The sequence below is a fragment of the Amphibalanus amphitrite genome, unplaced genomic scaffold, assembly GCF_019059575.1.
Source record: "Amphibalanus amphitrite isolate SeventyFive unplaced genomic scaffold, NRLGWU_Aamphi_draft 000143F_arrow, whole genome shotgun sequence".
Lineage (NCBI taxonomy): Eukaryota > Metazoa > Arthropoda > Thecostraca > Balanomorpha > Balanidae > Amphibalanus > Amphibalanus amphitrite.
The window spans coordinates 719,862-745,882 of NW_024881638.1; the positions used below are offsets into that span (position 1 = coordinate 719,862).

The 26,021-nt window shown below is 51.7% G+C and overlaps 1 protein-coding gene across 1 annotated transcript in view; it reads right to left on the bottom strand.

The window, feature by feature from the left end:
- Window positions 1-26,021, bottom strand: part of LOC122382628 (sorting nexin-32-like) — a 45,849-nt gene that overhangs the window by 13,479 nt on the left and 6,349 nt on the right. Inside the window, exons 5-7 of the mRNA XM_043368200.1 lie at window positions 25,336-25,598; window positions 24,964-25,088; window positions 24,577-24,753 (exon numbers count right to left, since the gene is read on the bottom strand). Coding sequence (XP_043224135.1) covers window positions 24,577-24,753; window positions 24,964-25,088; window positions 25,336-25,598 — 565 coding nt within the window. The remainder of the gene's footprint in view (window positions 1-24,576; window positions 24,754-24,963; window positions 25,089-25,335; window positions 25,599-26,021) is intronic.

Here is a 26,021-nt window from a genome sequence, read left to right on the forward strand (position 1 = left end):
ATCGTCGGGCCGCGGCGGCCAGCGCGGCTGTCTGCCATCCCCCTGCCGTCGGCTGCCGGACCGCCGCCGTCGCCGGTAGTCGGGACTGCCACGCCGGCGGCGCGGGTGCGGACTGCGTGGCCGCGTCAGACGGCGGTCCTTTTCCACAGCTCGTTGCTCGGAGCGACTCCGGCGCCGGCTGCGGCGGCCGTCGCGCTCCGAGCTGTGTGCCCACGAGTCGCGACGGCTCGACACCAAGGGAGTCTGCGGCTGTGAGAGGCTGCGTCGCGAGCTGCGAGACCGTGGGCTCGACGCAGCCACCTCGCTGCGGCGGCGCCGGTGGCGCGTGCTGGTGCGGGAGGACTCGGCAGAGGCAGCCCTGTGTTCCAGCCGCGACCCAGGTGGTGACATGAGGCCCCCGAACAGATACGAGCCCCGCACCGTCCCCGGTGCGACATCGCCGTCATCCTTCCTGCCAGCACGGCGCGACTTGGGTGTGTCGTCGAAGTCTGAGGTATTCACTACAGATCCAGCGGTGCTGCTGGAAGAGCTCATCAGCTGCGAGGTCAGTCCTCCCACTAGTTGCCTCAGGTTGTAGCCGTGCGGTCGCGGCTGACGCGTGCCCGCCGGCGGCGCCACCTGACTAGCGTACGGCACGGGCAGAGCCAGTTTCGAGTGAAACGTCTCCGAGCCGAGCGTCTCCGACCGTCCGTTGAACCAGGAGCCGAGTTTGTGTGTGGTTAGACCGACGGGTGGCGGTGGCGGGCGCGCCGGCAGCGCAGGGGGCGGTGGAGGAGGTGACGGGTCCTCTGGGGACGTCCCCGCGCGGCTCTCTAGACCCTGGCGGTAATCGGAGCGGAGGGCCCGAGCGAACAGCGCGTACAGCCGCCCGCCGCGCCGGCCGCGTACCAGCGCCAACACAAGCGTCACGCAGAGAACGATCACGCCGGCCGTGGTGCCGATCAGGATGTAGGCGATGTCACTGGAGCTGAGCTGCGCCGCTGCAGCAGCCGCCCCGCTGTCCGCCACTAGAACAGAGCTCTCGTCCACCTCAGGGGAATGTGATGTTAGATCGGCGTCTGAAGACAGCGGCGTTTCGTTGTCGAAATCGTTCACCCCTGCGCCAGCTCCACCTCCGTCAACAATACGACCCCGCAGACCAGGATCGGTTCCTTCCCCACCCCAGTGGTTCCAGGCCGGTGAGGTACCGCTCAATAACCCATCCAGCTCAGCGAGACCCGAGTGTGGTCGACGGGTGGCCAGATCGTGATGCTCCAAACTGGGTTCTTCTTTAGCTGGATAATCCTGAGGCTGATTCCTACTACCTCCCACTAGTTCCACACGCGTGTTGAGCAATTCCACCTCTGCATCTGTCGCAGTATCGTCAATCACACCCTCGACATCACCCACTACACCTTCCACATTGTCCACAGCCGGGCTAGTTGTGCCCAGGATCCCGGAGATGATCGCTCCGAGGGCCTCCAGACCACTCTCTGTGGTCGTGAGGTGGCTGACCACACTCGAGGCGCCGTCGATGTCGGAGAACGGCCTGAGCGCGTTGTAAGCTTCCTCATCCGGCACTGGCGTCGTCAAAGCGGGAACAGAGGGAGACACCCTTGGTGAGACTCGTGGAGTTGCTGCCAGTGTCACTGGTGGTCGTGTCGTGGTCGTTGTTGACGGCAGCGGTGTCTCGGCCGGCGGTTGGGGCGTCGTTACCCACTCCCACTCAGTTGATGCAGCCGTGGTGGGCACAGACACACTCTCAGTCTCTGTTCGAGGCGGTGACCTCGGCGGTACGGTGAGTCTCTTGGTGACGATGGGTGAAACTTTCTCCGTGACCCAGCGTGGCGGCGGAAGGTGAACAGGCGCCCCGCTGTGCGGCAGCACGGCCAGCATGTTCGGCAGCTGCAGCGACACCACCGGCACCCGACCGCCGGCCCGTAGCCTGTGCAGGTCCATCGTGCTGAAGTGGTGCACCTCCTCCTTCATGTTGGGTTCTACGATACCAGCCAGCAGTGGGTTTCGGCCCGTCTCATAAAACGGCCGCTGTCCGAAGCGATGAGCGAATTGAGAGTTCTGGTCCCCGTTCTGAGCAGGATTCCGGGGCGACATGTCGTCGGGAAACTGAACGAGCTCTCCCTGGTGGTGATCTGGAGGTCGCTGAGGCTGCCGGTCTGGTTGATGGTGAGGATGCTGACCCATGGACGGTCTCTGAGGTCCAATGGACGGACCAAGCCACGGACGGGCTGGTTTGGGTCGCCGCTGTTGTCCCATATTCGCGCCCAGAAGATCCACAGCAGGCCGCGGCTGGTTAGGAGGGATGGTTGGACCCGGCTCCAGAGGCCCCATACGGCGTGACATGATACTAGAGTCCACCACGTTCGATGCCTCTCCAGCTGGACGCGGCGCCGGAGGTGGCAACATCTGGAAGCGACTAAGCGAGGGCTCTGGTTCCTCCCACGGCTCCCCAGCGCTCGGTCGGTTCTGACCACGTCTTGGGGGCTCCCGAGGTCTGTCCGCGTTCGACACACTGGGCCCTTTCGGAGACTTTAGTCTCTCGAAAGTGTCTAGCAGTGGCATCAGCAGCTGCGCCAGTGAGCCGATCCCTGCTGGGGCGTCTGGTCGCTGGGTGGGCCGCCGAGTCACCTGCGGGCGCCGCTGGGGCGGCCGGGTGGCCGGCAGCGGCGGCGGGGTGGCACTTCTCACCGTGCTGTCGTCCAGCTCATCACCCTCCGCGTCCGGGCGGAACAGGTTGTTGTACAGCTCCCAAGGATCAGCCGGGTACACCTTGTTCGGTGTGGTAGTGCTTGAAGAGTCGCTAGGGCTCTCATGTGACGGTTTGACAGCGGTGTCGTCACTGTCAATGGCGACTTCACCTTCCTTGGCTGATTGACCAGACGAAGCGCCTGATGACATATCTGACGCTTGTCCTGGTGATTCCACTGCGGAATCATCAGCCTCAGTCCGGTTATCAGAGGCAACTTTAGCCTGATGCTCGAGCCGCTTCCTCTGTCTCTGCTCGAAGCTCTCCAGGAACGCGTACAGGTCATCACTGATGGCTGGTTCGTCCAACATGTCCGTCCTGCCCTGGCTGCCCGCGCCAGAGCTTCCAACCGACTTGGGAGCGGCCGAGTCGCTGACGGATGTTGCGGGTTGAAGTAGAGGAGACCCAGAGCTCGCACCGGCAGAGTGAGAGTTCTCTACGGCGGCGTGAAGACCATCTGAGATGTCTCCGATTGGCATGGTAATGCCGAGTACCGTCACGGGTGGGGTAGCTGTCACACGCTCACTGTCATCCGGAATAAGAGTGTCTGTGCTCAGTCCGTCATCACTATTGTTCACTCTGTCCGATATGGCACCTGAGTCCGTCGAATCACTACCAGATAACCCAGCCAAGAGTTCACTAGCAAACGAGTCCAAGCCCCCTGACTCTCGCACACGCTCTGGCACATCCGTTACAGAGTTCTCACCATCAACACCTCTCGTCACGGCACCATCGTCCGCACTAGGCCTCGGTGTCTGGCTAGTCTCAGTCACTGCCTCCGTGCGGGACGCGTCAGCACCAACTCCCGGGCGGTCACCGCTGCTCACAGGCGTCGGGCTCACCACAAGTCTCTCCGTGGTCGCCGCAGCACTGCTAGGGCCGTCCGGGTGTATGATGTAGGACGTTGAGGTATCGCCCTGAAGAACACTGATAATACCGCGCGGACTGACGTTCTCATTCCTCTGCCCTGGTCTCGCTGGAGACTCTGGCTCAGGCTTCTGGTCTGTGTCTGAGGCCGAGATCGCCTGTTGACGGGCCAGTCTGTCCGCAGCAGCCTGGACCAGCTCGCGCACCAGGTTGTCCAGCTGGTCCGGCGCGGCTGCACGGCCATCTCCAGCCTCCTCCGACGTGTCTTTATGATCTCCTGACCAGTCGCTGTCTGCATCTCCGTCCCAAGCGGCCAGCAGGGCGGTTAGAGCCGCCGGGTCGGATACAGTCGTCGGCAGCAGGGCGGCACGCTCCTCCACCAGTGCTCGCACCTGTTCAGGGCTCCTCACACCGTGTCGCCATAGGGCAGCCGTGTAGGCTCGCAGGTATGGCCGAGCCTCTCCACCGGCCGGGTCTAGCACACCGGCGTCAGCCCTCAGCCGGCGCAGGAGCTGATCGCTGAGCACAGCGGCTCCGACGGCCGGCTGGGGCACGGCACACAGCAGCAGCAGCAGCAGGACAGCTGCTGCTGCCGTCCACCGCCACCCCATCGCTCCTCCGTGACCTCAAACCGCTGCTACCGGTCCATCTCGATCCACTCGAATCGCAGCGTCTCCGCCGCTGCCTCCTCGGGCGCCGTCACAACCAGCACTGGCGCGGTCAGCGAGAAGCGAGACGGCGGCGGCGGCGGCAGGTGGCGCTCGCCCGCGCCGCGCCGGCCGCGGCCACCACGGCTCGCTGAAGACGGCGCGGGGCGGGGGTGGGGTGAGCTACGACTCAAGCAGAGGCTGTGGGCGGGTGACGCACCGCCCCCGCCCCCGCCCATCACCGGGCTCATACGGACCGTGACAGCCGCCGCTGAGACGCAGAGTGAAATCACAACTCGCCGCCCGAGAAATAACTACCAAACGCCGTATCTGGGCATATTAAACTCAGCGGGTGTTGTGGTTTCACCGGACGCCGAGAAATCTTGCAAATTAAGACCGATCAAGAGTGCACAATTTTAGAAGAAAACATTAAGTTCCCACGAAAACAAAACAATTTACTATAATTAACATCGTTTGCCGTTACCTGGCCACGGTTAATGGGAAAGCATTTCTGCAAGTTTTCATTGTGTTATCCTTTATTACCATCGTTTCAGCGTTTAAAAGTCGTGTAGATTTCAGATGTTTTTCTCAGGTACACTGTAAAAAGCATGACAAGTGCATGCGTAGCAGAAATATTTTTCAGTGCCAGCTGGATTTCTGAACGCATATCAGATTAAATATTCATTCCGATGCGATAAAAAAGAAATCAGGAGTAGAGCGCTGACGACAGCCTATATCCATCAAGGTTAGGTTGAAGAGCTTTGTTAAAAAACTCGTGGAGCGAATCGGAGAACGCAAACAATCTAAGCTAGCCTCAAATTTCACTTTATCTTTGGCATAGCTCACGAGCCAAGCGAATGCTTTCGCCAGCCTATCCAGCGCTGCTCGTTTCAGTCCCAGCTGTGCGCCGACAGCTGAATAAAATACCTCACCCGGTTCGCTTCCCCGATGGCCGCAACAAAATAATTCAGTTTCACTTCAGAGCACGTCCGTGGGATGAGAAACGATGGGTCGTCTACATATGGGTCAGTCTGGTTTCCCTGTCAGCGCGATACCACGTTTTGTCAGATGGCGAGGGACACACCGCAGTCAAACGCCTGGCGAAAAAGCATTTCGGCTCCATAGCAACCTACTGGAGCAGAGGTGACCTGATTTCATAGCTTTAGTTTGCCTTTTGGTGCAACGTTCAGCCCACCTCAGCACCCCATTGGAGTAACACCGGCTCCCTTAGGGACAAAGCAGCATATCGTCTCCCTCAGTCATCCATACTAGAGCAGCGCAACGGGGGAGCCCCCACTGGAGCGAGCAGTGGGACTCATGAAACTGTGCATCGACTCCCCACCCAACAGCGGAGCTGCGGAGACTCCTGGCCAGCTACTGTAACGTAACAACGTCCGGATTCCCTAACTCAGTCTGCAGAACAACGTCTGTTCGGCTCTATCAACCGAGCAAGACAGCCGTAAACAGTGATTGGTCGAAAGTCAGAGCAACCAGGAGCTTCTGAACTTGGCGGAAATAGGATAACGATGTTTCATGCAAACGAGTGGAACCATGAAGTGGCTATGAGAGTCCAACTATAATCAGGCAACATAGATCAGACAGCTCAGCGCAGCATGGACCTCAGACTTGATTTCCGTTAAATTGGTCAATGGTCATTACATTTATACCACGGCTCCAATCAAATACACATCAGTGGGTAGCAACAACATAATAATTTGTCAACAAACTTATTATTCGCATCACCGAATCGCTCCCGGCAATCATGGTCAATCAGTAACAGGAAAGCTTCGTCGTCAGGAAGCGTTGCCACCAGTCCCCGGACCGGAAGTCCTGACGACGTGCGCCGATCGTTCCGTCCCGTCTGAGCATCGAACCATGTCCGTTCATCCGTCCATGTCCGCACGTGTCTGCGTGTGTCCGCAAGCGTGTCCCATAACGCTGTGTGTCCGCACGTGCCTGCGTGTGTCCAGAACACTGCGTGCCCCGTGCCCAGAATGCTGCGCATCCGCTACCGAAGTGCTGCTAGATGACTACGAATCACCTGACGCCAGCTGGTGAGCGCAACAGCTTCCAGCAGCCATATGTCGCCTCCTCATGGTCTCGGAGTCGGTCAGACGCGTTAGCCGACGCCTGGGACGAGCGCATGGGCGGAAAGTCCGGCACGGCCCAGCGGTGCGAGCGCACGCCAGAGATGCCGCCAAAATTCGAGTCAACTGGGACTCGACTGGAAATACCGCACGCGACAGAGTGGAAATACCGAGCGATAGTAGCCCCCAGACGGGAATTGGGGGTTTGGTGTACCGTGGGAACATTGGGAATGGACACCGTTGATCGGTGAGGAGTGGTGAATAATGATCAATTGAGGTGATGGTGACGAAATAGATCTGGGGATATAGGTTTGGTCTACTGACATGCTTAGCTGGTTATTCGTTCCGAGATAATTGAAGCTTTCACAGCTACATCGCTACAAAAGCAGGTCTTGTGAGTGGAGCTATAGGAGATATAAAAAACTTTCCAGATACAACGATGGGCTTAAAATAAGATATCGCTCAATATCACCTGCAGAATGTTGTGTGTCACTAAAAACGCACAATCGGGTGTCTAACACCACTCTTGCTTCGTCTCAGCAGGACTGTCCGAACAAAAGGAAACGTCAGCGGGACGCCAAGAGACTCGAGAAACGGGAAGAAGGGTGAAACCAGGAGAGACGGGAGCGAGACTCGGCGAGACAAGGAACGATATTTGGCGAGGCGAAAAGCGAGACTCGGCAAGACGGGTAGCGAGACTCGGCGAGACGGGTAGCGAGACTCGGCGAGACAGAGAGCGAGACTCGGCGAGACGGGTAGCGAGACTCGGCGAGACGGAGAGCGAGACTCGGCGAAACGGCCGTTAAAAAACGACAAGCATGGAAATCCTGATTCGTCCGTCTCAAAAAGCGAGCTAAGCGAACCGTAACCAGAAACTATCGGCATCAGCATTGAACTGATGCGTGGTTACTGAAGCATTGAATCGTTCATTTCCTTCGCAAAGCCGGTCCTATGCGCAAGGCCATTCAAGCATACAATGTATGTAAATAGGCAAAGAAACAGCCTGACTTACAAATGTAACCGGTGCTGGGAATGTGCCGGCTATACATCAATTCAATAACATTCAATCAAAATAAAGGGGTGAATGGTCCCTAAACGCCAATTACTGACATAGGTACATTCGTTGCAAACTAAATTACCACCGAAGCGCTGCCAGACAGCAGACGCCACTACACCGTTACAATAAAACAGTGCCTCCCTTCCGCTTACATCACACACGTGTCTCACGAAATACGGTAAACGTTGGACGGTGTCAAAGATCACGCATCAGGGTGCGCTTCGCAACCCATCAATCTATCGTCCGCTAACTGCTTATCAGCTCACCAACATCATAACCAGCTGCCGACATCGATGGTTACCCCATGCTTACCTAATTATTACCGGGCTGGTTACCGCACCGATGCACAACGTGAGCGCTAACACACCGCACCAAAAGTCACGACCTTGGACGAATACCGCAGAATGTTCAGTGCCTCTCTGTGCCACCGACTCACGAAACACACTCCTTTGTCATCGACGGGGTTCACTAACCGAGTCATTTCCTCCCTCCACGCCTCTCTTTGTCATCGATAACCGACGAATACCAGGCGATCACCGACCGTTCTCAGTGCGGAAAGCTCACAGCCGGTGTCGGTCCGCGCTCGAAGGATCACCGAGGCTCATTTCCTACAGCAGATGGACGATTGGTGCTCACCGGACCTGTCTCATCTCACCACGGTCAGAGACCATCCGCAGCAGTCCGTGAGGCGCGGACGCACGCTGACCCACTCTCCGGCCGACGACAGCGGCCGGTTGTGGGTTGAGACTAGAGGGAGTGTCGAGTTTCCAGGGGACGGTGACATGACGACAGCTGGGGAGGCGGGTCGGTGCGCCCACGGTCGGGCAGGCTGATTGCTTGGAGGGAGGTGATGAGAGGAAGGCGGGAGATGGCTGGTTTGGTTGGCGGTCGATCATGTATCAGCCGACAGTACATTTGTCAAAGGATTCAGATGATCACACTGGCGTTTGATCAAAGCTGGATCAGCTATACGACAAGTAACGGTTTAATTTGCGTCAGTTGGGCGACAGACGAGTTGACATGGAAGCTGATGGCCATAAATAAATACATAGAACCAGCTGGCGTTCAGTGTCTCAAGAGACAGATCACGTCTCACGATATAATTCCATGTTCAGAATCAGCACAACTATCAGACAGCCCGTATGTGTTAGAAGCTTCATACTCAAAACCTGCTACACTGAGGCTGGAGGCACCCCTCCCCCCAAAAAAAAACTTAACCCGCGCGGGGCTGGGGGGGGGGTAAATTTTACCCCCCCTCGCGAATTTTTGCGATATCTCAAAAACGGCGGCGCGCAGCGCCGCCAAACTTTCAGTACCTTTTCTTACATCAATTTGACACGATCCCTGAAAATTTGAGCGAAATCCGTCGGAAAATTTTTGAGAAATTGACGTTTTAGTGACGTCATGTTCGTCATTTTCGCCTCAAAAACGGCAAAAGTTCAAACGCCGCTAACATCTTCATTTTTAAAGTAATCAAGACGTAACAAAAAAGGTTATACGTAATTTTACTTTGTCTATCAAATGGCTATCTCGGTTTTTTTGAAAATTTTGGATTTTGGCCTAACTTTTTTCAAAAAACTGACTTTTTTGAGAAAATCATTATAAAATCCAAAATTTTGAGTCTATCGAAAAAACCGGAATATATGTCAGAGAAGTGGTCTATGTGCACCTACATACCAAATTTTAGAAGAATCGGTTCAAAAATGTGGGAGTTATTCAAAATGTTATGACGTCACGACACACAATTTTTTTGAAAAATGACTTTTTTGGAAGTTCTAGACCTCGTACGGAAACAAAAATAGCACCGTTCGATTCGCCGTGAAAAACTGCATCAGATAGACACCTTTTTGGGCCTTCACAACCAACTTCAAAATTTGACCTCACTTGACCTGACCTTGACCTGACCTCGACCTGAAATTCATCCAGAGGTGGTCCATATCACTTATTGAGTGTGCCTATTGAATTCTATGAGTAAAATGACCCATAAAACATGTGTCGCACATGCCCTTTTCTATATTTTGTTTTTTGGTGACCTGACCTGACCTGACCTGACCTTGACCTTGACCTCTGAATGATATTGTATGCAACTAATATTGTCTTGGTAGCCTAAGAACACGTTTTGGGCGATCAGTCTCAGTCCATGACTCCATTCTTCGGCAACTACGGTGCAAGGCCGATACTGTAGAAACTTGCAATTTGTACCCTTGACCTGACCTTGACCTTGACCTCAAACTTTAAATTAAGTACATGTTTTTAGTAGTTCGTGATGAGAGCTTTCGATTGGCGTTTGAATTTTCCAAATCGGACCGTTAGTTCGGGAGATAACAGGGGGGGTAAAATTTACCCCCCCCCCCCCCCCCAGCCCCGCGCGTTCGGCTGGAGACCCCAGCCCCGCGCGGGTTAAGTCCCCACCCACAAAAGAGCGTCAACTCTCGCCAGACATCTCACCAACGCCTTCACATTACATCGAGCGAGGTCGGCAGCGCTGGCACTCGTGCACTGTGGTTGCTACCAATTAGAACACAGCACTGCTCCCATTCAGCCCACTCCAGTCGTGGCGAACCGAGGCGGCATGCGCCCACACCCAGTCCGAGAACGACGAACACCTGCCGTTAGGTAATCGGCATTTCACAACAGGCATTTGCCGGCACGACGGTTAGCCACGCCCCAGCGCTGCCACCTGACAGCTGCGGAACCAAGGGTCACGGGGCTTTGGATCTTTACGGTAGTGAGCTTACTGGGTTGAGTGATATACTCTGGGTTGCTTTATATTGTGACGTGTCGCCAGCAAGTTAGAAAGGACTACAGCAAAATTACGTGACAGCTTACGAGCGTCGTAATTTATCGTCACGAGAAAGTGATTGAAATCGGTCATTTAGCTGCATCCTCAACACCTCACGAGTGTTACCAGAAGCTCTGAAGTGTATGCAAAGTTGGCAGTAAATTATGGCAATTGAGCAAAACTACAGGTGAAAATATCGAAACACCGCTCTCGAACAACGCAGTCACTACTCATCCGAGCGCACGGAAAGTTGCCATAAATCAACTCACCATAAATCATGCACCGAAAGCCCACCCGTGCGAGCTGCAGCGGACAATAATGACCATTTCAGCACCTAACGGCTTCCCGACACAGTTCAATAGAGCCTTGGAGGCCAGATGGAGACATTGTCTGCACGCCAGTGTCACGGCTTTTCTCTCGCTGTAGACTGGCGTGGGGAGGGGAGGGCTGGCGCCTGGCATACCCATAAGAGCGTGGGAGCGTGTGGTAGGGGCGGGGCGGAGATTGCAGTCGTTGGCGAAGTGAGGAAAAGAGAGGCGGGGATACAGAGTGAAGACGATAGATAGTACGCATATGATGAAGACTATGAAGTGGAAGCGGATGTAGTCAGACTGGTATAGTTGGTGACGAGTGGAAGTTGACAACGTCGCTGCCGGTGCTGAGAGTGATCAGCGATAGGTTCCAGGAGATACCGACCGGGAAGTTGTGGGAATATTAGTGGCGATAGCGGCGGCTTAGGATTTCGGTATGCCACAACTTCCTTAATATGGTGAGCCTAAAAATACTTCAAAGGTGATTTTCGTGGCCAGAAAACTGTCTGACGACACCCGAAACCAATTGGAGAGTTCCAAAACCATAAAACTCTCACCGTTCCTCACGCTTGACTAGAATCGCTGAGAAACTGCTCGATATTCACACCCACGGATAATATCAGAAAGTAAGTTATCCCTCCCTTCAGCTAGTGGCTATCACGAGACGTATAGTTCGTCATCCGTCACTACTGCTAGGCATGCAGCCAAAGCCATGACACCCATAGATTATGATTCTCGTCACAGGCACACTCCACATCAATCTCACAAACGGGTCGAGCACCGCTCATCTGGAACCAGAAAAGTGCAGGAACTAGCGGTCGACCGCACGGAGTTTGGGCCAGGTGGTGCGTGGCGGACGGCGGTAAAAACTCTCCCCCTGTTGTTGCATAAAAAGGCAGACGGTGACTGGGCGCTGGGTTTTTGCACACGGGGAGCTGACCGAAACCATCGCTGGGCTGTGTGGTTTCGGTTGGTTTCCGGTTGGTGTGTTAGCTGCAGGCATTATGACGTGGTCCGACATGGGAAGCGGTGGAGACTGCAATAACGAGCAGAAACGTAACCATGGTTACTGGAGACTGCGTCACAGCACAGGAAAGTAACACCGGCCAGGAACTGAATTGAGCAATATCACTTTGGACTGAAGTTAGCAATTATTCAGCACACAACATGAGCTAAATGATAAAAAATGGAATAAATGTCACTGGGAAAGCAATATAAGCGCTAAATGCATAGCATACTCACATGTGGCAGCAAATTGCGGTATTCTAATGTTCGATCACCGGCACCCAAGTAGCCTGTGGCATGGGAATGTTCAACAACGTAATCACTAGTCATGTCAATAGGGCCTGCTGAATTATCATTATCTGGGACTCAGTGGGGAGTCTATGGCCATACACTTGATCGCCACATTGTCAAAGTACATCCATGACGGGAATATTTCCACGATTGTTAGGCAGCCAGCCGACAGCGACGTTTACGCTATTACCGAGCCTGCGTCCCGCGTCCATACCAAACACAAACCCCCTGCACTTTGTCACAGATCTGCCCTTGTGCACCACAACAGGAATGTTTTCGCACAGCCGTAATGGCTGTTTACTCGGTGACCGGGCGGCCTCCCATGGCTGGAGACGTGACTGGCGCAGCCTTGACGCAAAACTGGAAACGAACCAGATCAAAAACTAGCCTTGGGCGTCGCAGTGCGTGTACCCGTGGCCTACTTCCACACTGTCGCAAGCAGGTGATCGATAAAACCAAGTTCAGACGCCTACACGGGCATATATCTAGTCCGGAGTCGCGACTAGGATCTGCCCTCGCGAGCCCCACTGCCGCGACCTTTGAGCCCTCCCAGACCATTGTCCGTCAGTGCAGCGCTCGGGCAACTTCCGACAATCAGTTTGTGCCACCACAAAAGCAGCCCCACCTCCACGATCCCGACACAAAGCCCATGCTCGAAAAGCGGAACCGCGTGGCCACTGTGGTTATCGCTGTTGCAATCATTCGCACCTGTTCATGAGATCGCCTCCGACACTGCCATCTCCGCTGCCGCTGACATTGCCATCGTCGTTACCGCTGCGTCACAAATGTCACAGGCCACGACCACACCCAGCTTCGGCGCCCGATCGTCATGGATTCGTCACAGGCCGTCACGCATCAGTCATCACCGTCAAGGTTACGTTATCATCCCTACCAGCCACTTATTTTTCTCGACGAACTGTGATTTTATCCGAGAAGGGCAGCCACAGCCCTTTGACGCTGGTCATTGTGTTATCGACCTCGCGATTTGTGAAGGTCAGAGCAGCGTGACTTGCGTTCAGCTAAAATGGTATCACCACGCATGGGAGGCGTTGGCAGCGATCCGCTCAGTGACATTTCAAACGAGATAAAACATCGAGTCACCGTTACCAATGATGACCAGAGGACCACGTCGCAAGCCAGCTGTTAGTTGAGGTTCATATAACCGAATCAGGCGAAATTACTAGTCGAAAAGTCATCCTTAGTAGCGTTTGACCACTACGAGACAACGTCAGAAGGCAATCGTCATCGGTCAACGCTCACCGGTCAATGCTCAGCGGTCAACAGTCTCGGTGATTATCGCCCCTCGACCAATAGACAGCTGTTGTTTCCACAGCCCTTCAGTCGGGTACCGAACTCACCGCCGTGACCGCAGCGCTCTGCAGACCGGCAGCGCGGGAGGGTAATTGGCAGAGTCGTGACAGCACGCCGTCGTAACTTTACCCAGACAGAGTTCAGTCTGGTCCGGCTTGACACACGGTCTACTCACTAGTTTCCACTTAGACGTAATTAGTGCCCTCCTACCCCCCCCCCCCCAACCCCCAGTAAGCACTACTCATTTTCTGTCATCTGGCCACTCACCATACCCTACATTTTCGCAGCCGCACTTAGGGCTAGAATATCCCATGTCACTTGATATAAGCCATATAAATCACAATGATCCGTCATCATCACGTCATAAATAATGACATGTGCCGTTTGGTTTCGTAACGTCACCCACTCCACGTCACGTAATGTACACGTCAATCATCTCACGTCCCCCATTCCGCGTCAGGACGTGACCACTGGCCACAGAGGAGAGGAAAGTGCCCGAAGAGGCCGGTCACGGTCGGGGATCTCGAATACGCAGGTTGGGGAGAGGCTTTCCAGCGGGAACTGAGGGAGAAACCGGGCTCTGTTCTGCTCCGGTGATCTCATAAATAAAGGAGCCTCATTAAGCGGGACCATTCGAGAGGAAAGAAAGTCATGTCGATTGTCTTCTCTTCCCATCGGGTATTGGTCATAAATTGTCATTTTCACATCGACAACGAAGGCAATTATTACAACGGGACAACAGGTGACTAATTTAAAGGATTGTTTATTTCATGAGAGCTCCAAACAGTTACAAACAAGGTTATGAAGCACTTGATTGAAGATAACGCATCCGTTACGTGGATGGAGAACTGTTTATTCTTACATGAACGACAGAGCACACTCCCGATTCATTCATCTGGTCTGTTTATTCATAGCTGTACATTCATCTGAACTATAAAAGGAAGAAGGCAGAAGCAAAAAAAAATCATGTTTAGGCTTAGGCATCGCAATCAAAACATCTAGTTAAGTCGTAACGCATACGGAGTGTCCAAGGACCATTAAAAGGTGCTTTCTCTATGTTGATCTCAGACCATACATAGATTTGGATTTCAGCCAATGTGCCGCGAGGTTCTGGGGAACTGTTCCCAAACAATAAGCGACTGTGTGCCCAATGCCCACAGACAAAAGCATCCCCCTTCCCGGTTCTTCGCAGAACGTAACAACCTTCAGCAAGACGACTGGTATCTCCAAGAGCCATCGCTATGCGCATTTCACACTTAACTCATGAAGCAATCCTCACTTCCAATTCACATCGCATCGTTTGTGAAAACACTCTTTTTGCGAAGAACTCTTTCAATCAAGTTGACTGCGGCAGCTCAGCCCCGGCCCCCGTCCGGCCTCAGTTAGGGGTCATCAGGCAGTAGAAAAAGAATTCCTCGCTCACGCTATGATGCACTGAATAGCTCTGCCAATGACCACGCCTTTCGCGGCTACCGAGCATCACGGCGTAACTTGGACCGGTGATTCCCTGCACGTTCGTCGTCGGCATCTGACTGCCGTCCCCGATGACGCCATCAAAGAAGGTGAAGTTGACTGGAGAGCCGTCGTACCAGCGCCAGACCAGGTCGTCCCCTTGGGAGAGGCCCAGCGCGACCACATGGAAAAAGTCCGTGAGTAGCGACGCGGCAACCTGGTTCTCGGACCAGCTGTGGATCGTCAGCCGCCTAGAACGGTACAAGGTACTCTCGTCGGGCGAGAGACCGTGGTCAAAGACTTCGCAGATGTATTCACCTTCCTCAAATTCGTAAATTGGCAGTGGGCTGTAGCACAGCCCAGCCGGTCCACACTGTGCGTCAGCCACCAGCACAAAGTTGGGGTTGGAGTCCGACACCTCGACTTCCACCTCCACAAACGGTATGATGAAGCAGTGAGGGTTGAGCGCTATGTGCATACACGGCACGCTTCCACCATAGCGCAGGCACCGGGCCGCGCACTGCATGAGGTCAGTGGTCGGCGGCTGGACCGCTGTGGCGGACGAGAAGGACAGGAAGCGAGGCGACACCTCTATGGTCCTGGTGCGGACGACACTGTGCACAGCAGCCGCGCTCAGCAGCGCCAGAATGACAGTGGCCGCCCTTAGCCTCATATTTACCGGCAGGGTCGTCTGTTCAACGAGACGCAGCTCAGAATCAGAGTTGGATCAGCTTCAGCACGCCTTGAATCGTAATTGAGAGGGTCTAAGCAGACTTAAGCTCAAATCTCTTCAGCGTCTGAAACGGTGTCTAGGCGGTCACAAATCTGGAGCGGTTCAACCGACGCACCTCGAAGGAAGTGGCAAGCCCAAGTGGGAATCCAGTCGTGTCTTCCGACCTGAATGTTGTGCATGCCTCCACTATAATAAGCGGAGGGCAATAAGCACCGCAGTGCACCAAACTCAAAGGAAAGGGCTGGAAACCACACATTTGTAAAGCATACTGCTGTGCAAGGAAAACTGCAAGAAATGTTGACCGAGCAGAACAGTGAACAAAAATTACCCTATTTTGAAAGGACATTCGAGTAGAGGCTGCCGGAAAAGTACAGGGAACCGGTAAGCCCGACAGCATCGTTTGACAAGTGATTTTTGTGAACGGTATCAACACCGACACCCCTCATTTGGGAGCACAAATGCTGCACAGCCGATGGAAATCCCTTGGTCCATCGAAAAACATTTGCCGGGAGTCTCAAAATCTCGACCATCAGCGCACATATTATCATCGCATATGCTAGGAAGGGAGGTATGGCATAAATGACTGGTTTCGGCATCCTCAGTTGTGTGCCCGTTATGCCGTGTGCTTGAATTTGCGACTGCGTCTTTGACTTCTTCCTTGATCAACTGTGCACGACAACGATGATAATCGAAGCAGTAAGCCTTGCATACAATTTTGATAATTTGAAAAGTTTTTTTAATTGCAGTCTACTAAAACATTTCTGAACGAATAATAAAAACATCCATGGCAATTAAGGCACGATAAAACACTTCTGACATTAAAGTAACAGCGCTTTGTTATTTTCATCCTTTTATTTATTCATTCATTCATTCATTCATTCATTCATTCATTCATTCATTCATTCATTCATTCATTCATTCATTCTCTTTCATTCATTCTCTTTCATTCATTCTCTTTCATTTATTCTCTTTCATTCATTCTCTTTCTTTCTTTCTTTCTTTCTTTCTTTCTTTCTTTCTTTCTTTCTTTCTTTCTTTCTTTCTTTCTTTCTTTCTTTCTTTCTTTCTTTCTTTCTTTCTTTCTTTCACTACTTTTAAACCGAAAATTCAACTATCAAAGTGCAAGCAAAGAGAATCAGCTGAGCAGCTTAATGATTATAAAGGGTATCAATACAAAATTATTGCTGTAGCCATAATTTATCATTTCAGTCTAGGTTGCATCTACATTAACAGAAAAAAATATGCAAATATATAATTAAGTGAAGACTGGAAAGTCAAATGTGATCTGCATAGGTACACATCACCACAACCGCAGCCCCAGCTTCCATGCCTTCTTTCATCCATATCTTCCATATCTCAAGATATCAAAAAAAAAAATCATGCCAACATTTCCACAAATTTATTCCAGTGAATGATAGAACATAGCCAAGTCAAATGGTCAGCATAAAGACACGCGTTTCGATGACAACGTTAGCCCTGAAAAAAGGAGTGCCGAAGAAAGCACAGCGCTTTTGAACTAGCCATTAAATTTCAAACCTTACTATTTAAATATAGTTTTATTATACATTTCAAAAATGTGTCCGCATTCAACAGAGAAGCGTTGTTCTGTGCATTATGAAAATAAGTGCCGAAGGACGAATGCAGCCGTTACAACAAATACACTTCAGTCGCAGATTCACCTTTCGTTTCCTTCGTTCCTTTGAAGAGGTGCATTCTTCGGAGGGAATTGGATCAGCCACTACTTGTAGCACCCCGTGTTCGTCAAACGCTACTCCCTCGTCATGAAGCAGAGGACGCTCTGCTCGCGGCTCTCCATTGAATAGCTCTGCCAGTGACCTTCTTTATCCCCAGCGCCAAGCAGCACGGCGTAGCTTCGGCCGGTCGTTCCCTGGACGTTCATCAGCGGCATCTGACTGCCATCTCCAACCACGCCGTCAAAGAAGGTGAAGCTGACAGGTGAACCGTCGCTCCAGCGCCAGATGAGGTCCTCGCCCTGCGATAGACCGATTGCGACCGCCGTCTTTCCTTCACTGGCCAACATTCTGGTAGCTGCCGTGTTCTCCAGAAGATTATGGATCGAAACCAGTCGTGAGCGATAAACGCCGGAATCATCTGAAGCGTTGTTTTCTTGCTTACATCTATTCTCAGCTTCATCAAATGTGAAAACAGTTTGAAAAGGTAAATAATAACAGCCGATGTCCGATGCGCAGGTGATGCTATACATGACAACGCTATTGTATGAGATTTCCTTACGAACCATACGGGTTGACGGCGTCTGGATGAAACAGAACCAAGAGACCGATATCCCCATACAAAGCGGATTTCGTAGACAGCTAACAGCACATCGGTGTATAGCGAGTCGCCCCGGGGCACCGAAATCTCCAGTGGTTAAAGACAGCTTTATAATCCTCGAACGAATTTGGGGGCTAACGCAGCCGACACTGAACAGCGCAAGAGCGACGGCGACCAATCCCAGCTTCATCTTCAACGGAAAAGAGTTCGATTCAGCAGAAGGAAGAACGCTTGAACTCTGCGTTGAGCAACGCCTTCGCCGAGGCTAAAGCACGAATATTATCTGAGTCTGTACCAGCGCTGATGTTGACGGCTCCAGAGTCGATGTGGGTCTGAGATCACAACTTCAGGGAAGTGACGAGCCCAGGAGGACTTCCCCCGTGGCTGCTTGCCTGCCTATTACCCCCTCCCGCCACTGGCAGCGAAGGAAAATAAGCACCCTTGTGCACCCGGTCCAAGGCTTGGAGCTGAAAACTACACATTTGTAAAAGGCGTTCCGCTTACGGAAAGCCCCGGCAAATATTACAAAGTGCTGCGTTTACTGACCAAAAAGGTGAACACAAATTGTTTTGTTTTGAAGTGGCTACAAGTGTGGGCTACAAGGTAACCACACAAGACGGAATATACCGAGCAGCATTATTCAGCGAGTGATCTTTTTTGTGAGCGTCTTAAGACCTGGCACCCATTATTTGAAAGCGCCGCTGATGCTGTTTTGTTTGCCTACTGAAAACAAAAATGTAAAAATTACGGGACCTTGATTCTCGTAGTGTTTTCCACAACCCATCGTATGTGCTGCAACATCTGACACGACTGGCGAAAAGAACAGTACATTCTTGTCTTTAATCGGATCCCCTCCTCTTTTGTTCTTTAGGTATCAATTGTAAACATTCAAAAAGAAAGCAGCAGCTTGACTCAAAGCACATATTAAGGCAATCTACATCTTGGTTTCATTAATAATTAGATGAATGCCAACACTAAATAAAATGCGATGCAATACATTTTACATATGTATTTTTTTGTAGATGTGATGCGACGTTACAGCATCGATGTCAACAAGTCATGGACGATGCCACCTCAACTTCAAGAAAGAAAGGCAAAACAAGTTAGCATGCTAAGTCGTGCGGTATGAACATCAATACAGACGTAATATTAACGAAGACATGCTATGCCCCGGTGATAGTCTAGGCCTAGGGAATCGCCCATTAGTACCCCATGTGCAGTCACTAAAAGCCTTATCATCACTACACAACAGCTGTACAACAGCCTCAGGGGATAAAGACAGCGGTTAAAATGACTAGCTTTTCAGTAGCAGATGAAACATTCGTACGTCGCACTGCCCCCAGCCATCACTGAACATGTGCGGGCCTTGAAGAGCCACCGAAATATTGCTAGTCACTCGCAGTGCTTTTTGATCTCCAATCCTTATGGTTCAGTCAGGAAGCAGAGGACGCTCTGTTCACGGCTCTCCATTGAATAGCTCTGCCAGTGACCTTCCTTATCCCCGGCGCCAAGCAGCACGGCGTAGCTTCGGCCGGTCGTTCCCTGGACGTTCGTCAGCGGCATCCGACTGCCGTCCCCAACCACGCCGTCAAAGAAGGTGAAGCTGACAGGTGAACCGTCGCTCCAGCGCCAGATGAGGTCTTCGCCCTGGGATAGACCGATTGCGACCGCCGTCTTTCCCTTATTGGCCAGTATCATGGCAGCTGCCGTGTTCTCGACGAGATTGTGGATCGAAGGAAGTCGGGAGAGGTAATTAGCAGCTGTACCAAAGGCACTGGATACCTGCAGGCATTTGTTTTCCGCTTCGTGAAATGTGAACACCGTCTCTCGAGGTAAATAATAACAGCCAAGGTCCGGTGGGCACGTGAGGTTAAATAAATTAGATTCCATGCCTACGACACTCCTGATGATTCTATATGGAAAAATCATTGGGAAGCAGTAAGAAGAGGAGAATAATATTTTCATACAGAGCGGTTGTCGCATACACTTTGCAGCACATCTGAGACTCGTGGGTCGCGGCAGCGTTGCGGGTGAAGGAGAGCGTGACAGATTTATAATCCTCGAACGAATCTGGGGGCTGACACAGCCAACACTGAGTAGCGCAAGAGCGATGGCGATCGATCCCAACTTCATCTTCGTCGGAAAAGAGCTCGATTCAGCAGGAGGTAGCCTAAAATCGGAGCAAGAGCAGTTTCAAAAGACCTGGAACCTGGAGAGAACAAGCATTGACCGTGGCCGTCTGGCGTTGAAGCAGCACTGATACGCGCCCCTGGGAGCGTCAGTAGACCCAACTGCAGTCAAGTGGTCGGATCAGTCAGCTCCAGCGTACTTCCAGCCGCAGCTACCCATTTGTTAGATTCCCCACCAATGGCAGCCGAAACAAATAGGCACCTCCGTGCGCTTGTCTTGCAAATGGGCGCTGGGAAATACACATTTGTAGGGTGCGCTACCGCACACAGGAAATAGTCGAGCGGCTACTATTTACGAAGAATATGCCAGACATCACAATGAAGGGGTGCAAATTCGTCTGTCCTTTGAATGCAGCCGTCGAGGCAGGCTATGTATATGCAATGCATTACAAGTTATTTGGGTCCTTGTGGCGCAACGTGATGAAAACAAACTGAAGGCGACCTGTCGATCGTCCACAGCTTGGAATTCGAGTTACTTTCCAAAGACAACTCCTCCAGAAAACAATCAACCCCTTTTGCTTAAGTCCACTTCGTCAAGAGGACCGTAGCTCTCACAAAGTGGGATGGTGCGCCAGCCACGCGGAAGCGTCCACGACAGCAGGCAGCGGTCAGCAGCAGACCACGCCGGCAGCAGCGGCGGTGGTAGTGCGGTCGCGTTATAATGCACGTGGGAGAGTTTTTGCCTGGTCTCCCGTTATCCCGGCGTCGGCGTTCGGACCACGGCCGCTGACCACGGAGCCAATTACGCTGTCGTGCTGCCGTCACGAAGCTCGCCACGAAGCTGCGACAGCTCGGCGGGGGGAAGGGCTGGGGGCCCCAGTGGCTAGTTCGAGCGGAAGCTGCAGTGGTCAGTTCGGTAACCTCGGGGAAAAAACTGACAAAAGGATGGAGAAATCAACGATGCGCTGGTTCTCAGGAAAGCTAATGTGGTTATCAGATACGCAAGCCAACAATGATTTTCCTAATGGTATCGAAAATGCACGATATTGTGTTATCACTTATCTGGATAAGAGTTTGGTAGCTACGGAAGCACTGCATCCCTCGAGAGAACGTGTCTTCAGTCTATTCGCGGAGTCTCTGATGATTATGACATAAACAGCATGTCAGAGTTTCAGGAGCCTCGTAAACATTTCATACACTCACTAATCATCACTTTCCTAAGCCTATCGGTAGGTCATAACAGAATATGATGGCTTTTGACCGCGACACATCGGCAAACAGCATAATCATCCAGCGCTAGTTGGCACCATAAACGGCACCAGAGCTGGTCAATAGCAGGGTCAGCATCAGCATTACGTCTGCATGCGGTTTCTCCTGTCAATCATCAATAATTGGAGTCATAAATCGAAGGAAACAGACGTAAAATGGCCTAGTCGCTAGTCATCACGTCATGATAAGAAAATTGAGCGGGTCGATCGCTTCAAATGGAGCAATCAAGGGGTCCAATCAGTTAAATGGTCCGGGCGCACATGGAACGCTAAGTGCAGCCAGGTGTGGCATAACATGACCCGCGAAACTCACGACGAAACTGAAACCATCTAGGTGTATCGGTTGGGCAACGAAGGGCCTGGTGAGACTGCTTGGGTATTGGATAACTGATATCCGTTCACCAGTTACCGTCCCATATAGCACTTTCTAAATATTGAACTTATTATCACTGAGTCACCGAATCAGCAGCTTGCATCGAGCATAAGCCATATCAGCGAATAGTATCGTGGAGTATTGCTTTTTTCGACACTGCTACAATTCCTAGGTATATTCACATTCGTCTTCCGGACAATCTCCCGAGTGGCATAACACTGAACTACAGTGCAGCTCTCTGGTCTTTAACCTTCCGGGCAATATCCACCTTCGAGTTCACCGTGAATGCCATCAGAAATAAGCAGTACTCACGAGCTAATGTCTGGTGGCCAGTGACTACCGATCGGCTGCCGTAGGATCGGGCCCAGCTGGACACGGTCGGACACCGCTCAGCGGAACCAATACGTTCGACACAGATCCCGCGGCCGGAGGATCCTCCCGACCGGGTCACGGCGTGTCCAGGTTCCCACGTGCCGGTGGGCGCGGCCGGGCGGCACTGGCGGCCACCGAATCCAGCCCACGCATCAGGAGAGCGTAGGTACTTTGGAGACGACTGTCCTCAATAAGCGAGATACTATCGGGGTCTTCCAACATCACATAAATAAAAAATGTGGTTATATGTGTCCGTCGTAACCAAACGTTCAGCACGAACTAAGTGACATGTCGGTTACATGTAATGATGTTTGATTGTGTTGAATGATGGATTGGAATTACGATGAATGGGTCAGCGTTTACATAAACCAAATCACAGCTCACCTATGGACCCGTTTCCACACATCACACACAAAGCGCAGCCAGGTACGCAACGTTACGGTCGTTTCAGCTGAGCATCACGTAACACCGTCACGGCGTGACCATAATGTGACGCGATGTGGCATTCGTGATTCCCCTCCCCCCCAGGTTGCTACCCTAGTTGCCAAACAATACCGTCCACCCCTAGTTTAGACACATGACTGTTGGGTAGTGTGTTTATGTTTTGGTGACCAAGTAGTCCGATGAACTACCAGATGATTTCATGCCAAATTGCGCGCACAGCTGGGTGGCATTAGTTAGGGCTGATTGCTACCTGAACTCGTGTCTAGCTCTTCCGAACTAGCTCATTTTAACTCTCCGAAATTGCTCTATCCACATTCAATAAAAATACCTAGCATGTAAACGACAAGGAAATTCAGTCTGTAACAGTACACGCTTAATTTCTGTTGATACGGTTCAGTGACTATGACAGGTTCCAGCCATTCACGTTGCATCGATTGCACAGCGATTATATTCAACGCCCGCTATTTCTATCTATAGTTGATGAAAGAGCTACAGAAAATAAGGGAAATTAATAAAAATAAAATGAAAGCGTAGCAAAGAAACAACAGATAAAACGGAAACCAGGGGCACTCGCCTGCATCTCACTACCGTCTTGAGTCATGACTCATGATCATCTGCGATAATCTTAAAAACGGCATAACGATGTTGCAATGTAATGATAAAAGGAAGGCTTCATAAGTAATGAAAATACCGGAAATAAAATGAAATATTTATAACTAATAAAAGAAGGAGCAACGTAATGGCTAGCACAAAGCCTGCAGGGATGTTAGAAATGATTTCAGCCTTCAAATGCCCGTTTCCCACGCATACGCGGACCAATTTCACCCTGGACACATTACACCTATGTCACCGTTAGCAAAATGACTGGAAAGCTGAGGACTTACACCGTCCATCACACTGCATTTCACCTAAACAACGCTGAGAATGAATCAACTTCAGCAAAATATAGACGTCTCATAATGGCGAGAGGCGTGTCGGCACCGGCGATGAGAAGAAAATTGGCATGATTCGAGCTTCAGTGGGCATCAACGCCGATGTTATGCAGTAACTTGTCATGACTGATGCACAATGAGGCACTTGAAGTGAGCTGTAAGGCAGCCACAACCCATTAAGCGGGCGTTGACACGGCTAAGGAATTCTCACACTGATACTGGACTGGTGATGAAAATGAGTAATTCGTGAGAGTGAATAAGATTGACGGCAATACCGGTGATCAAAGTTTCATGAGCGTGGAAAGCAAACGTCATTGTAAGAAAATGTACCAGAGGAAGACTCACTACGATGGCAATTCAAGGGAAGTATGGACTTCAAAAATGACGTCCGTAACTTATCGCAAATGGGTAAATGAGAAAGTTACAGTCACAGACCACAGCACAGCTTTCTTCAGACGAACTGACTTTGATACCGTTGGCATATCGGACTTTTTGATACCGTTGGCACTTGGCATATCACGATAAACTAATCTTGCCAGTATTTCTAAAAGATAAAATGCATAATATCGAGGGCCTTTTGATTATCTACGTATCACGCCCACCGGCCCTGTGCACTACTGTTCTGTATACAAATTCACAATCCATAAGAACCCATTGCACAATGCACAGTCAACAAGAATGAACCTCATGAAACTGAATGTAACCTATGCGGCTATGCACAGCGCCCTCGTCACCTAGCGAACCAAACTGAAACCTCTCGTTCCATCTGCCGCCGCTAGAGCACCACCCCTCCCGGCGTGACGAGCCCAGTAAAGCGTCACGACACGAGGCGGACTGACTGTAACGGTGTGACACGACGCAGCCGAGAAACAATGGCGGAAGTCAGCCGTGCACTCAATCACGAATGTCGTTAGGTAACTCTCAGCAACTCGTAACACTTGTTTCAAAACGCCGCGGGTGGTATGGTATGTTGGACGAGGCGTCACACAGTGCGGGAATGCGCTAATGATAACACCTCTTTCAGGTTATTATCTAACGTCATGTCAGCAGTCAATTAACTAACTAGCTCAATATATTCTCGAGTGCGTGTTTCCTACTAAAACTAACAGCCACAGCCAACCGCTCCAGTTCCCAGTTTTGCGTCCCTGGTTGAAAAGTGTCTCACAAAGATCGCTCGAGCCCATTTTCGGCACCATCTCACGTATTCCCGTCGTCTTCACATCACTCTTAACCAGTGTTTAGCACAGCATACTATCGATGTTCAATGTTGTAGCAGTGTATCTGTTATTTTTTTTTTTTGAGTTTTTGTCATGCTCCACTGATCAGGATTGTTGAAACTTCACATATACCACCACACCATAAAGCAAGGGCATTTAACCAAACAAAACGAAATCCATGTCGACTTCCCGCATCCTTCACACCAACAGAAGCTCCCTCCCGTCCTTCCCTCCCCTCAGGCCCTTGCCCTCAGGGTACTCACCGCCGAGCGTCGCTGTGCCTTGGTCTTCTCCAGGCCTCGGTTGGCCGCCTCGTACTCCATCATCAGCCCGGTTCGCCGGTACAGCATGTCGGTCTCTGAGCGCACGTACCGCGCGTGCAGCTCCAGGGTCTGGCCCAGGGTGCCGTCCGCACTGGCCGTGCTGAGGTCCACGCCGCGCTGGTGAAAAGGAAACGGGTCAACAATTAAATACTGAAAGTATGTATGGGCGGCTAGGAAGGGTTTTGCCAGAGAACGTAATGATAGCCATGCTCTACCAGCAGTTCAAACGTAGTGCATCCCATTAGCTCAGAATCTTGCGATGTCGATCACACGGCGCAGACTTCGCAGTTTTCTTCACACGAAGTGAATATCCCACCCGGTTCTCACCTTATATTCCTGCAACGCGCCCGAGAACCGGACGTTGAGCTTGTGGTAGAGCCCGTTCCAGCCCTCGTTACTCCCCACGCCGATATTCAGAGCCGTCGCTAGGTGGTTGATTTGATTTGATAGTCCTGTGAGATAACAACACCATTAAAACGGGTAGGTGCACTACGAAAATGCGGTAAAAAGTTAATCAAAAATTATCTCTGAAAGTTAGCACTTAGCTGAGCCGAATATACAACCATTCGTTTGTTGTCAAAAATGAACAGAGCTTCAAACAGCTCCAGAGGCTGGCACTAACGTCAACACAATACTGTAGACTAATAAAATCGCAACCATCAAAATAAAATCACAAATTACTACACTTTCGCTACTTACTCTGTTGCGCGAAGACCACTGCGCTGAACGCCTCTGCCGCCCGCTGCAGCGCCGGTTCATACTCGTTCAGTTTGACACGCTCCCGCTGAAAGAACTCGTCACAGTCGGGATGGGTGGCCCGCGAACCGGTCAGGCCGTCCTGCAGTCGGGTCAGCAGAGAGCGACGCACCAGGGTGCGCACGGGCGCCTCGCCGGCGGCCAGGAACGACTCCAGGGCCGGGTCACGGCCCAGCACCTCGTGACGGAGCAGCAGGCGGAGGTACCTGGGGAGGGGAGGAGCGGTGGTTAGTATGAGCCAAAACGTATTTGGCTGGTGTGTGATGGATGAAAACTATGCCTGCGTAGTGAGACGCCGGACGCGACATTGCTGAAATCATTGATATAAGTTTTCGGCTTTTACGTTGAGTTGTCTTGCAGACACTGCGTGGTATTTGGTGCATTATGGCGATATACAATGAGGCGATGGTTACCACGAGAGCTGCCAATAAATAACGGCGTTCATCCTGTAATGAAGCACCGCGTACATTACAAATCATGCTTGTGATGCAGGTTGTCGTAATCAGTACGTCTTACGTGGTATTTGAGGTTTATTCACAGCATTTCCGCACCAGTCATACTGTAAGTTTCCTCCTGGTAACATGCTCCCTTTCCGATCCACTATATTTCAGCTTTCTAGGGGTTCTCAA